The sequence below is a fragment of the Maylandia zebra genome, linkage group LG3 (assembly GCF_041146795.1).
Source record: "Maylandia zebra isolate NMK-2024a linkage group LG3, Mzebra_GT3a, whole genome shotgun sequence".
NCBI lineage: Eukaryota > Metazoa > Chordata > Actinopteri > Cichliformes > Cichlidae > Maylandia > Maylandia zebra.
The window spans coordinates 12,320,455-12,335,654 of NC_135169.1; the positions used below are offsets into that span (position 1 = coordinate 12,320,455).

Here is a 15,200-nt window from a genome sequence, read left to right on the forward strand (position 1 = left end):
ATGTTAGGATCAACATATCACAGTGGAAATATTCTTTTACTTTAATGTTTAAAGGTCAGTGCTAAAAGACGCAGTGTTCGTATAATTTTCACCTTCAATGCTACCCCCCCCCCCCCCCCCAAAAAAAAAAAAAACCCATCAATTTACATTTTTTTGCTGTTGCATTACTTGAAAAAAGATAGACAGAATCAAACTGACCTGCAGACCAGACAAACTTTGGTTGACTGTGATCAGTGTGATACTCTGGGTCTCCTCTTCCAGCTCTGCACACATATCCTGCTGTGTGTGTCTGTCCATGAATGATGTAGGAGTCCTGTGCAGTCCCACTGCCATCAGGTAGCAGCTCATAACTGGAGGATTTCTCTGATAGATCAGGAACAGCTTTATACCAGTAGAAGCTCCATCCTGCAGACGGATGTTCAACCTCACAGTTCAGAGTTACTGAGGCTCCAGGACTCAGCCATGATGGAGACACAGTGAGGACAGGACGGGGTTCATCTGTTCAACAAAGATTTTCTCTCAATCTTTCATCTCTTAACTCTGAATTCAATGTCACTAAAATGTTGACTCACAAATATTTATGATGAACTTTAAGAGTGAGACTATCTAAACATGTCAAATATCTCAACATGTACTAATAAAAACACATTTTTACAAACTGTTTCTATTTCCAGGTTAAATGAACTATGACTCTACTTACTGTCAGAAACTGTCAGTGTGACTGAATCACTCCACTCTGTTGTTTCATGCTGTGAACTTTTCATTCTGCCCTTACAGCGATAGTTTCCACTGTTGGATGATGAAGCAGATCTAATCCTGTATTCATTTTGATTTGGAGCTTTTATCATGCTGTTTGTTTCCCACTCATAATCCCACTCAGTGTCTCCTCCGTGGATCTCACATCGGACAGTGATCGTCTCTCCTCTGTATATCTCAGACCAGTTTGGATACAGAGTCACAACAGGCCTGTTTGAGGCTGTTACTGTTCAAGAAAGTACAATAAAAACACGTGAATGTCAAAAATGTTGAAGTTTTTTTTTTTCTTCATCTTCCTCCTTAATCAGGAATTTATCTGACTTCATGTTAAACTGACCAGTTTTCCCAATCCTGACTGACTGGCTGTCCTCTGTGTAGTAAGCTGGGTTTCCTCTTCCTCCTCTGCACCTGTAGAGTCCTTCCTGTGAGACACTGATTTGTCCATTTGAGTGGAAAACTGCATCTTGTGTGGTCAGGGCTTCAGAGGATTTCTCATCTCTGTACCAGTAGTATTTCCATCCAGATGATGATGATGGGCTCACAGAGCAGGTCAGGGTCACACTGCCCCCTACTGGAACAGCTGTGTTATCAGCTCTCAGTTTGGCCTTTGGTTTATCTGCAGTTCAGTTTAGAAAAAGAACAAAAGTCAATGACTGAATCAAACCAGTTGAAATAACTTGGTGGAAATATGTAAATAATAAATATCACATAACTTTAATGGTGAAGCTGCAACAAACTGTACAACTGTCACACAAACACAACACTAATCTTTCATATTTAATTTGCTGCATTTCTAAGTTAAAAACACACACGAGGAACAATCAGTGGATTTAATGTTTCTTAGTGGATGTGGTGGAGCAGCTGAGACAGATTCAGCATTTGTTCTGCATTTCATCTTTCATGTATTAGAGCTGCACAGCAGAGAAGTTACTCTCATATGTTTTGTTCTCTTCACTGTGAATAAAAAGCTGCTGTTCAGGTTTTTGTTGTTGGAATAAAAACTAAACATTTTACTGACCAACATGAAAGACAGTTATAAAGCTGTAAGAAAGAAGAAGTGCTTTTTCCTTATTTAGATACTCTGGATGAAAGATCTTACATGATACAGTCAGTGTGATGATATCACTCCACTCTGAGAAGAAATAGTCCCTCCTGCCCCGGCAGCTGTATCCTCCACTGTCAGACTCAGTAGCTCTGATGATTCTGTATTCATTGGATGTTGGAGGTGTGTTTAACTTGGCTGCTCTCCATTCATACGTCCACTGAGCTCCTTCACCTCCCTGAATCTCACATCTGACAGTGACTGTCTCACCGCTGTATATCTGAGTCCAGGATGGCTGCAGGGTCACAGTGGGCTTACTGGGAACTGTTCACAGAAAAATATCCAGTTAGAGACAAATAGAAACATAAAAATTCAGATGTTTAAAACATGAGAGTAACGTGAGTGGAAAAAAAATCAACCTCAAACAGGCTACAGGTTTAAACCACACCTCGGGCCAGTCTGACCACAGGTAACTGTTTTGATCACGGCCACATCCCACTTAGTAAAATTGCTACAATCAGCACAAAGACAGTCAAAACCAGGCCAGAGGCAGGACTGTTTCATCAGGATGCACTGAGATATTTTCAAACACCCTGACCTGTAGCTGGTTTTTGATAGCATACTGTGCTACATGAAGAACTGTATAGCACAGCTGCACAGTAGCACAGAGGAAATAGCTCCACAGGGTTATACAGGTCACCCAGAGGATAGTCGGCCATCCTTTGCCCTCACTTGAAGACCTGCACAGCTCCCGCAGTCTCAGGAACACGAAGAAAATCCTTCAGGATCCATCTCACCCAGGTCATGCACTGTGTGAACGTCTACCTTCAGGCAGACATTTCAGAGCCATAAAGACAAAAACTAACTAACAAACTAAGGAACAGCTTTGATCCCTCAGCCATCACCATGCTGAACACTGAACAATCAGATCCAACACAACTCTCATATACAGTGTTTACATTGTTACAGCACAGTCTCATGTTTACACCTGCAGGTATGGCTGGTGTTTACATCAACACTGTAACACAGAAACATTTGTTTTGTTGTTTGTTATTAAAACAAAATCTGAAACTTTTCACTGCAAGGTCTCATTTTTCTTTGGAATTTGAACTTTTGTAGCTAAAACACATTTTTTAAAGGTCTGAATTGTTTTGTTGATGTTTTTTGGAGAGCACATTCTCTGTGAGGGTGAGTCCTTAATCTCACAATTTTGGACTTAAATCAAAAACAAAGTTGAATAAATGTTTCTATTTTCCCACCTCTCCAAGTAATCTTAATGAGCAGAAAACTTATCTGAGGGTTAATAAACTCACAGCTATTAGATAAAGTTGTTAGCACACATTACATAATGACCTCTTAGTGTTGTAGAAATAAAATAATTAAACTCACGAGTTTCTGTAACAGTGACGTCACTGCTGTCCTCTGTGTAGTAAACTGGATCTCCTCTCCCTCCTCTGCAGTGGTACAGACCTCCTTGTGAGACACTAATAACTCTGTTTGCTTCATTTCCTCTCATGAGCTGAGCTTTAGAAGAGACTGAATCACGTCTGAACCAGTCAAACTTCCAGCCAGCAGAGCCCTCCACAGAGCAGCTCAGTGTCACACTGCCCCCTGCTGGTATGACTGAACTTTGTGCTGTCAGTGTGGCTCTGGGTTTACTTGCTGTTGAAGAAACAAAATAAGTAAAACATTAAATCACCCTCAAGAATAAACTTGTTACAGCACTGATCAAACTTTAAACTTTCACTGATTAATTTATCTACAAACAGAAACAAAGTAGTTTTTGTTGGAGCTCTTTAAAGCACCTGCAAGGATAGCATGCTAATGCTAAGCTAGCCAATAACCAAGAGTGATGAACTTCATCCTAACAAACTGATGAGCAGTCAGGCTGCAGCTCCATTTCTACCTGTTCATGTTTCTACTGTAGAATCACCATGACAACCGATGTAAGGTCTCTTTGTGCTGATTTTGTGTAAGAGCTTTTTTGCTTTACATTTTTCTAGTAATGATCCCAACAAAGAGGAGAAATACCTCCAACATGCACAAACATTTGCCCTCACAGCCTCTAATTTGCATGAATGTCTTTGATATTCTGCTTAGAGATGGTGGCGACTCTCAAAGTGGAGCCAGTGAGAATCAATAAATTCTTATCCATTCCCATCCCTACCTGCATGTGACACATTAGACTGTCTAACAAACTAAAGATTTCACTGATTTATCATCCTCTTATCAAACTGTCATCTCTGTACATTCCTCTTTAAACTGCTGATATTTTAAGAGCCTCCATGGTGTCTCTCCTTTCTGTTTCAACAGTGAGAAAAACTGTTGTCCTGAGCTGCCTGCAGACAGCTGGATCATTGTTGGAGTTTTCCTGTTAAGACAGATGTAAACATGAAAACATGAAATGTCAGCATGAATCATGGTCCAACTCACATGAAACTGTCAGTCTGAAGGCATCACTCCATCCTGTGAAGAGATAGTCACTGCTACCCCGACATCTGTAGTCTCCACTGTGGGACACTGAAACTCTGCTGATCCTGTATTCACTGGATGTTGGAGGGCTGTTTGTGTTGGGTGCTGTCCATTCATATTTCCACACCTTTCCTTCACCTCCCTGAATCTCACATCTGAGAGTGATTGTCTCACCAGTGAATATCTGAGACCAGCTGTGCTGCAGTTTCACAGCAGCCATAACTTTCCCTAACAAACAAATAAACACAAACATTAAACTGAAAAAATCATAAATTAATTGTTACTGTTATTGTTACAGTTTAATCATGATGTTTCGTTTTATTTCACAACAAAATTTCAGCCTCACCTTGTTTCTGAATTGTAACTGCAGCACTGTCCTCTGTGGAGAAAACTGGATCTCCTCTCCCTCCTCTGCAGTAATAGATGCCTCCTTCTGAAATACTGATCGTGTGCTCTGATGTTCCAGCTCCTATTTTCTGAGCTCCAGAAAACTCTGAATCACGTCTGAACCAGTCAAACTTCCAGCCAGCAGAGCCCTCCACAGAGCAGCTCAGTGTCACACTGCCCCCTGCTGGTATGATTGAACTGTGTGCTGTCAGTGTGGCTCTGGGTTTACTTGCTGTTGAAGTTACAGGAAAGACAAAGATCAGATTGTCAGTTGCTTCAGGAAAATCTTTGTTACAATAAATAAAGATTTTAAAGAGAAAGTAAAAAAATTCAAGAATCATTTTAGAAATATGCAATTTGTTGTTTTTTTCAGTAAGTGCTTAATAGTAATGATCAAACTTTACACATTCACTCAGTCATTTAGCTTCTAGCACCAAACAGAAAACATTTACCTGCATGTGACACATTAGACTGTCTTCATGCACAACTACACAACAGATTCCCTCTGATTTATTCTTCATCTATTCAAAGACAAATGTCACAAATACAAAGTACTTTATCCATGTTTAATCCATGGTCAGTTTGTTTGTGTCCTCTCTACATTTCCCTTTAATAATAGTCTAAAGTCACACTACACTGAATGGTGTCTGTTATTGTTCGAGCACCGTGACCATCGCTGACATGGTTCCAACATCAAGTTCATGTAGTTTTCTATGATGTAATTTTGAATAATGTAAACACCTTATTTACAGAGGAAAACTCAACAATCAGAGAGGCTGACAGACTCCAATGAAGCCTCCAATAGAATAAAACCACACAGGAGTCCTTTGAGTTTAATTCAGCTAAAGATGGAGTTTGTGTTCCTCATGAGACCAAACTTGCCAAAATGTGATCAACCTGTGGAGGGTCTTGTTTAACGCTGCCACTGCAGCTCGTCTAACATCTGATTGGTTACCATGTAGAGTAAGTCAGCACAGATCAATACTAGACAATCGACTGTGATGAACTGGTGGTACTGTGGACGTGAGGCAGCCAGGTATCCCAGAATGCATTTCAATTCACAAGCAGTAATTATAGTGCTATCGAGTATAAGTAAAGTTTTAAAATACCCTGTTTGTCTCTCACCAAGTGTACTTTTTTAATCCATGGTCAGTTTGTTGCTGACGGAGTGTTTTGAGCTCTCGATGCCACAAAGCATGACTCCAGTCACACAGTTTAACACCCACACTGAGTGAACACTGGACATAATTCACTGAGGTTGTATCTGCGGGGTGATGTTTATTTCATTGATTTATTTAATGCTGATTAAATCAGTTTGACTCAGATTAAAGTTTCATAACTGCACAGTGTTACTGAAGTTTACTGTCTGAATGGAGCGCTTGTTGAACTGAAACATTCACTTGCTTTTTCTTTGATGTTTATATGTGTTACATGTTTTTAACCATTAATTTTGAATTAAAACTAACATTAAAAATATTTTTATACAAGAAGAAAAGAAATAATTTCTATCCTGAGAAGAAACGTCTGAACCAGCATGTTGATGCTGTTCATGGACACTGAAGACTGCAGCCTGTCCACAAATGGTTAAATGATCAGTTTTGTAATATAAACACAAACTGTCTGTTATCATGTTTGAAAGTTACTGGAATAAAAAAGAAATAAATTAACATCTGATTTGTGATTTTATTTAATAGGCAGATGAATCATTTTCCCAGTTAAAGGTTAGATTAACACAATAAGTAATTTGAAATAATCTGGATGAAAGATCTTACATGACACAGTCAGTGTGATGATATCACTCCACTCTGAGAAGAAATAGTCCCTCCTGCCCCGGCAGCTGTATCCTCCACTGTCAGACTCAGTAGCTCTGATGATTCTGTATTCATTGGATGTTGGAGGTGTGTTTAACTTGGCTGCTCTCCATTCATACGTCCACTGAGCTCCTTCACCTCCCTGAATCTCACATCTGACAGTGACTGTCTCACCGCTGTATGTCTGAGTCCAGGATGGCTGCAGGGTCACAGTGGGCTTACTGGGAACTGTTCACAGAAAAATATCCAGTTAGACACAAATAGAAACATGAAGTCATTTTGAAGCCTGGTTTTCTTTTTTCTGTTGTTCAGAGGAGAAAGATTTACTGCATCCTGGTGACACTTTGACTGTAAATGAAGCTGGATTTAAAAGTCAGTGTTTACATTTATTTACCGTGTGGTACACATGTGTGGTGGCCCACTGGTGTATCTGACTCACACAGCCTGTTCTCCACACACTCCACATTTATAAAGTGATCTACAAATCCTAACATTACAGCTAACAGCTGCATTTTCCCTTTGAAGAACCACTTACTGCTACAGAGACAGGGAGTGAAGGTGGACAGTATATCCTTGTTTTTATGGCAACAAATTTACCTTGAAAGTGGTACAACTGTGTATAATATGATTCACAAGCAGAAAGTAAGATTTACAGATGTGTGCAGTGATTTGTGTGAAACTTTTCAGGTCTCCAGTTCACACAAACTATTGTACAAATGTGTCGACACAAACCTGAGTAACTGCTGATCATTGAGGCACAAATTTTAACGTCTGGATTGTTTTTCAGATTTCTTTCTTTAAAATTCATCGTCCATAATTCAGAGATGATAATAAATATACTTAATACAATACAAGATGTCTTAATAAGAAGAAGAGCTTTTTTACCTTTTAAGAACTTTTTAACAAAACTTTAAAGAGGAGAAAAACAGCACAGGCCTGTGCAGGCCTACTTTAAATAAAGCATCATTCTGCAGGTCTGTTTGAGTTCAGAATAAGTAAATAAAATGTAGCTGTGGTCCAATAATTGTAAAATAAGAAGAATAATCATGAAAACTATTTGTATATAATTATGTCTTCAGTCCATTTCAATGAGCGATCATCTTCTGTTGTTTTCATGCAGCCACGGGCAGCCCTGAGTATAAAATACATCAGCTCAGGGTCGAAAACATAAAGATATTTATTGCACAATAACAGCATATCTGGTGATAATACACAGCTCACAACACCTTAAATACATGTGGACGAATCACCTGACACGCACAGATCACGTCTCGTGCCCACGTGGGGTTTTGAGTCTAATTTAACTGCCAGCTTCACACAGATCCACAAATGTGAGCTGCTTTCAAGCCACAAATCATTGCTTGTTGATCATGTCGTGCACATTTGTAACACTTTCAACACAAATTTGTCTCCTTATGGAAAGCAGACTTTGTCATGTTGACATGAGTGTCAGAACGGCAGGTTTCTCTCCAGATCCACGGCTCTGACCCACGGAGACCTCTGGCTGATGCTCAGTGTTCTGAGTTTGGCTCATAGCTGCTAACTAGCTTTCTGCTCTGGGTCAACTTACGGCAAAGTGCAGAGATGGAGAGAGGCGTGGGAAGGTTACAGCAGCACACTTTCTTCCTCTGGAGGCGGTGAACACAGTGAACAGCTGGATACTAACATGTGGCTCACAGCTGGGCCTGTCAGACTCTCTCTGGCTGCAGTAGCTGCTGCTATAAACACACTTTTCTTTTTCTCACTCTGTAAACTTCCTCCTGCAGATGTTGGGGATGTTGTGTGGGACTTTTATTTTTCATTTTTTCACCCAAAGCTTGCGGGAGCCACAGCTGAGGGGCGGAAGAGCCGCTGGTTACCGACCCTGATCTGACCTGATGTTACCTCGGATGACAACATGTTCAGGATTAACCTTTATTTTTGTTTGTTTGTTTGTTTGTTTTTATGGCTCTGTGGCTTCATACATGTAGTCTTTCATGTCCACTTAAAGTCAGTTTAAGGTGAAGAAGCATTTAAAGAGAGGCCAAAAATATTTAATACAACACAATTTAAAGACTAACAGCAGCTAATGAGCTATAAATATGCAGGTTTTTTTGGAGGTGATGCCACAATGTTTATTTTTACATTTGTATGAAACACATGAAAAACTTAAATAACAGAAAGTTTAAAACTCACAAGTCTCCACAACTGTGACGTCACTGCTGTCCTCTGTGTAGTAAACTGGATCTCCTCTCCCTCCTCTGCAGTGGTACAGACCTCCTTGTGAGACACTAATAACTCTGTTTGCTTCATTTCCTCACATGAGCTGAGCTTTAGAAGAGACTGAATCACGTCTGAACCAGTCAAACTTCCAGCCAGCAGAGCCCTCCACAGAGCAGCTCAGTGTCACACTGCCCCCTGCTGGTATGACTGAACTTTGTGCTGTCAGTGTGGCTCTGGGTTTACTTGCTGTTGAAGAAACAAAACCATTAAAAAAATTAAATCATCATAAAGAATACATTTCTTACAGCACTAATCACACTTTAAACATTCACAGAGTAAATAAAAAAAATTAGTTTCCCTGCATGTGACACATTAGACTGTTTAACAAACTAAAGATTTCACTGATTTATCATTCTCTTATCAAACTGTCATCTCTGTACATTCCTCTTTAAACTGCTGATATTTTAAGAGCCTCCATGGTGTCTCTCCTTTCTGTTTGCACAGTGAGAAAAACTGTTGTCCTGAGCTGCCTGCAGACAGCTGGATCATTGTTGGAGTTTTCCTGTTAAGACAGATGTAAACATGAAAACATTAAATGTCAGCATGAATCATGGTCCAACTCACATGAAACTGTCAGTCTGAAGGCATCACTCCATCCTGTTAAGAGATAGTCACTGCTACCCCGACATCTGTAGTCTCCACTGTGGGACACTGAAACTCTGCTGATCCTGTATTCACTGGATGTTGGAGGGCTGTTTGTGTTGGGTGCTGTCCATTCATATTTCCACACCTTTCCTTCACCTCCCTGAATCTCACATCTGAGAGTGATTGTCTCACCAGTGAATATCTGAGACCAGCTGTGCTGCAGTTTCAAAGCAGCCAAAACTTTCCCTAACAAACAAATAAACACAAATATTAAATTGAAAAAAAAAATCATAAATCAATTGTTACTTCAGTTTAATCACGATGTTTCGTTTTATTTCACAACAAAATTTCACCCTCACCTTGTTTCTGAATTGTAACTGCAGCACTGTCCTCTGTGGAGAAAACTGGATCTCCTCTCCCTCCTCTGCAGTAATAGATGCCTCCTTCTGAAATACTGATCGTGTGCTCTGATCTTCCAGCTCCTATTTTCTGAGCTCCAGAAAACTGTGAATCACGTCTGAACCAGTCAAACTTCCAGCCAGCAGAGCCCTCCACAGAGCAGCTCAGTGTCACACTGCCCCCTGCTGGTATGACTGAACTTTGTGCTGTCAGTGTGGCTCTGGGTTTACTTGCTGTTGATGTTACAGGAAAGACAAACATCAGACTGTCAGTTGCTTCAGGAAAAACTTTGTTATATAACAAATAAAGATTTCAACATAAAAACTCAATAGTAATTTAAAAAAATCCAATTTATTTTTATTAATTTACAATTTATGTATTTTTTTAATTCAGTAAGTGCTTAATAGGTCACGACCCTGGATGATGGGTTAAGAAGATGGATGGAGTTCAATAATAGATCTCAGGTTTCTCAGGTAGGTCGGTCCCTGATCTCAGTGTGATCATCACACTTGATGCAAACAGGCACCAACAGCACAAAAACAAAAAGTGACTTCAAAGCAAATTTGATGAGAATCAACAACTGGCAGCAGCACACATGAGGACAGCACAGGTATCTCAGCTAACTGTTAGCCAGCTAGAGAGCCAGGAGCTAACACTGGATGTATATAACATGATGAAAACTTTATCAGAGTGAATCAAGAATCAGGTGAGACTGTTTTTATGCTCTGTCACCAAACTGTACTCCTAAATGCAGAGACAGGTGAACTATACACTGTTAGCTGATCTGAGGCCAGTTGATTGTGGTCGCTCTTATTATCAGATTTTTTGTTAATCTGTTTTTTATTTAAATGTTTGTTTTAAGGATCATGATCACATAAATATATATGCATAAAGATAGATAACCAGTGCACAGTCAGCAGCATTTATCAGTCATAATTCACACAAAATGTTTTTCATACTGTATGCTATCCCCGACCCCAACCAGGGCTGTGATGTGGTAACAGAACTCTTCTCTGTTGATGATCAGCCTTTTCTTTTTTCAGCATCTGTATTTCCATCGTCAGACAGCAGCTCTGCTCATTCTGTATTTATTGATCATGTTTGATCCACAACTTCAAATAAATTATAAAAACAAAATAATTGTGTCATAATTCTGAGCTGCAGTGGTGGAAACTACACATGTGCAGGTACTGAAGAAACTGAGATCATCACATCTGTGTTTAATGTTTGTTACGATTTTCTCTGATTTTGTTACTAAACTAAAACAAAGAACAATATGACTCAATGAAATGTGTCCAACTTACACGATACAGTCAGTGTGATGATGTCACTGCAGACTGAAAGAGTCACGTTGCAGCAGCTGTATCCTCCACTGTCAGACTCAGTAGCTCTGCTGATTCTGTATTCAGATGTTCGAGGTCTGATTAATGTGCCATCTCTCCATACAACCAGCGACTGACTTCCTCCACATCTGACAGTGACTGTCTCACTGCTGTATATCTGAGGCCAGGATGGTTCGAGGATCACGGTGGGCTTATTGGGAACTGTTCACATAAACACATCAAGTTAGAGATTGATGGAAGCATAAAGTCATTTTGAAGCTGAACTGATTTTTATTGCTGCTGTTAAGAGTCAAAAGATTTACTGCATCCTGGTGACATTTGGACTTGAAAATAATAAGATGTGTTTTTATGAAACAAATTAAAGCAGTTAATTAATATTCTGAGTAAAACCACAGAGTGACTGCACAGACCTGCAGGATTTAACTCACTCACTGTTTATAAACCCATTTAGTATCTTAAATAAAACGATGCACAAACAGAGAAACAGGATGTGATTTAAAATGGTGCATGGAAATATCAGAGCAAAATTATTCATATTTGATAAATATGAAGAAAGGAAAATGAACCATTTCTCACCTTCAGCATTAAGGTAGAAGAGAGAACCGAGCACTAAAGTAAAGATTAAACATCATCAGCATCAAACTGACAGAAAATCAAACTCAAAATGAACAAAAGTGTTTTTTAAAGATTAATTTTCACATGACACAGTTACTGCTCATCAAAATATTTCTGTGCATAAAACACTATTAATATATGAACTTGTACACAACAATGAGTCAAGTGCAACAAGCAGCGATGTATCCAACACGATACTCAGACTAAACTGAACCAAGGAACCAGCCAACATTTGTCTGTAACTTTCATAAACATCACAAATATGCTTTGTTCAAACTCTCACATAAACACTTCAAACCAGTGATACACTCTAATTCTCACACATGAGAAACACTTTCATTAATCAGTGCCATTCAAACAATGTCACAAATGTACTTACACAATAACCCCGTCATGCAGAGCAAAGAGTGCCCCATCCTCACATCCAGCCCTGCTGCACTCTGATCCTCAGCTGATCTCAAACACTTTGACTTTACATCAATAATAAAAAGAGAAGCTACATTTAATACAGATAAGAGCAGAGTGTTTCTTCTGACTGTGGCCTCTCTGTGCTTCCTTTCCTTTTATACAAACCTCAAACAGCTCCTGTAGCTTTGACCACAGCAGTTGTGTGACGTGTTCACATTTCCTGTCCACTGCAAACATGCAGGCTTGCTTCTTGTGTTTGCTTCTTACCTTCTGTTGTTTCAGGTCAGGTGACATATTTTACCAGCTCATAATTATGTTTTATTCTCAGAGACTTTTATGTGATGTGTGCAGTGTGCTGTGGATCATCATAATGTTGGAATATTTTATCTTGAGTCATCTTATCAGTCAATGTTTGTGTAGATCCACAGACATTTATTGTGCGATACATGAATGCTGTCTTCCCAAAATGTGTTGTTTTCAGTTTCTGGCCACCACACTCACTCCCTCTCCAGGATTATGCACAGACAATGATCTCCAAATATTTATTTGGTTTCATCTGTTCCCAATATCATATCAAATATCACTCATAGGTGCCAGTGTTCACATTTGAACAGACTAGTATGATGGTTTGAAAGAGGAGTGAAAGAGGCCATCTCTACTGTGAATGACCATCATTAACCAGAGGTGGTGCCTTATGGCGTCAGCTGTCAGCCAACTACAATCCTGTTTTGAGATCTCTTCCCAGGCACATCAACCCCCACTAGTATCTTTCTTCAGGTGACCTCAATACATCACATGATGGGGTGAGGCAACCTCTCACAGCATTCTCACCCAAAATCTCCGATGATAATTTCTGAATAAGCCAGAAGTTGGAAATTTCTTTTTTTTTGTGGAACTCAACTCACATTTACCGCTTGGAAAGGCTGAGCAGACACACATACTGTGAGTTAAAACAATGGTAAAATTGTAAACTTTCATCTGTACGGCCACTCTTTTCTATTTTTGACTCACTAAATAAGTCATACACAGAGCACTGATTAGCTTTGATTCATGAATGTGTTTTTTAAGTACAAAAAGCTCCATAACGGCTCACTTTCTTTTTTTTTTGCCTGTCCCATTTAGATCTTTAGCCATCAGAATTGTTGTCTTAAGGCCAAGAAAGATTTACGTTACCAAGTGGATCATCATGGCCTTGCCATATTGGTCCATTTGATTGACCTTTATTATAATTATGTATTTATTTTATTTTATTTCCTGTTGTTACAGACGGGACAGACATGATTAGGGGATAGGACAGGGAGAAAGAATGAAAGAAAGAGAGGGAGAGAAAGAAAAATAGAGGGGAGAAGAGACGGTGAGAAAGGGGGGAGAAAGAAAAACAAACAAAACACCTGGATCAACTATGTGGAGAAAAAAAAACAGAAGAGAAAACAAACAAAACAGAGCAACATAATAAATACAACACCATCACAATGAACTAGCTAGCAGTAGATAACAGTAGATACTAAATATTAAATGTTATTGTGCAGCACGCAAGATCGACAGCGCACAATGTGCTTTGAGGTAGCAGCCAAGAAAGGTGTAGTTTGTGTCTGTGAACACCCGTGTGTACACCTGTGTGCACACCTGTGTGGATCAGCACACTTGTATTCAAAGGGTTTCTCCATGTAACGATCTGCTAGGGCAGCGGTCCCAAACCCCCGGGCCTCGGACCGGTACCAGTCCATGAGTCGTTTGGTACCAGGTCGCGAGAGTTGAGGCTCAGGTGTGAAATGCATGGTTTTGAGGGTCTTTATCGGTTTTCAGCGTTATTTTGTTATCGTTTTTATCGTTAACTCGGTTTTCCTGGGTCTTTTCACGTGTGTTATAAATCAATCTTCTTTTTTTCGGTACCGGTACTAGTTTTATTTTGTTGTATTTATCCGCGACACCTTAAAGGCCGGTCCGTGAAAATATATATCGTATATCTCTCCCCCACCTGCAGAGTGAGCTCCTGTAGAGAGGAGACCTCCTGCAAAGATATAACAGCCTCCTCACCAGTTAGAGAGCCCTCCAGTTGGGCCGATGCACCAGGGGTCCCCTGCACTGGGCTGAGTCCCCATGCACCCACAGCTCCAGCGACACAACAACCAGGACCTAAGCCCCCAAGGCCCAGCCAGCACCCCAGACCAGGGCGGAGCACCCCAGACCCCCAAGCCTCCACGCCCGTCCCAGACCCACCCAAGGGTAGCCAGGCTACCAGGCCAGTAACCAACGTCCGCCAGCACAGACCCTCCCCAGACGCTCGCACCTTTTTTCACAGCTTGGTTCATGTGATGACTCACGTCATTAATTGTGGGTCTATGACCCACTTAAAGTAAAACCCTCACTGAGGTTGAAATACCTGAGACTCTCTACTGTTTGCTTTTAGAAATGAAAGAGCCTCTTAGATGAGAGGTTACACGTCTTCAAGAAAGTTAAAGAAGTTTAGTCACTCTCCTTCCAAACTTCTTAGACCACCATGAGCTGAATGACTGTGGTTCATACTGTTGCCTCACAGGAAGAAAGTTGTTGGTTTGAATCCACCAGCTGGGCTGTTTGTGTGAAGTTTGCATCTTCTCCCTCTACCTATCTGACTTCTCCCCAGAGTCCAAAGTCATATATTATTATGTTAACTGGTGATTCCAATGATTGCCTGCAGGTGTGAATGTGAACATGAATGGTTGTCTGTCTCTCCATAACCTGTCTAGGTGATCTTTTACACAATGAAAGCTACTACAGGCTCCGCCCACATTAGAGTCCAAAAGGACAGCAGAGCAGTGAAAGCTTTGTGTGGTAACTTTGTGATTGGCTAATCCCCTCCATATGAGAATGCGGTGTACCTCAGTTTCTCACTTCTCATTCTCAATATACAGTGTATAATATTAATAATAGTTAAAGCCTGCAAACACAGCATCTATCCTTATTCTGTCAAACACTTTCTTACAAAGATAACCTTTGATTAAGGTTTGTTGCAGTATCATCTACACACACTCACAAACATGTTGATATCGAAGTGTTTTAGATTGTTGAACAGCAGGTGTGTTTTTCCTTCCCTCCACTTTTCTGTGGGAAAGGTAAAATACATTAACATGTTACTTC

The 15,200-nt window shown here is 40.1% G+C and overlaps 1 protein-coding gene across 1 annotated transcript; it reads right to left on the reverse strand.

Moving 5' to 3' along the window:
• Nucleotides 1-41: 41 nt before the first annotated feature.
• On the reverse strand, nucleotides 42-7,276 carry LOC143416665 (Fc receptor-like protein 5). Its single transcript, XM_076882117.1, has 7 exons — nucleotides 7,201-7,276; nucleotides 6,622-6,696; nucleotides 4,232-4,498; nucleotides 1,856-2,122; nucleotides 701-982; nucleotides 199-498; nucleotides 42-61 (listed from the first exon to the last, which is right to left on the reverse strand). Exons 1-7 carry the CDS (start codon nucleotides 7,274-7,276, stop codon nucleotides 42-44), a joined length of 1,287 nt encoding a protein of 428 aa, XP_076738232.1.
• Nucleotides 7,277-15,200: the final 7,924 nt, after the last annotated feature.

Excerpts from the sequence above, each read along its gene's own strand:
- LOC143416665 (XM_076882117.1), bottom strand. The coding sequence starts at position 7,276 with ATGAATTTTAAAGAAAGAAATCTGAAAAACAATCCAGACGTTAAAATT. Across the intron at positions 6,697-7,200 it reads AATGATCAGCAGTTACTCAG|TTCCCAGTAAGCCCACTGTG; the intron begins GTTTGTGTCGAC and ends TTCTGTGAACAG. Across the intron at positions 499-700 it reads CACACTGACAGTTTCTGACA|ATGAACCCCGTCCTGTCCTC; the intron begins GTAAGTAGAGTC and ends TTTGTTGAACAG.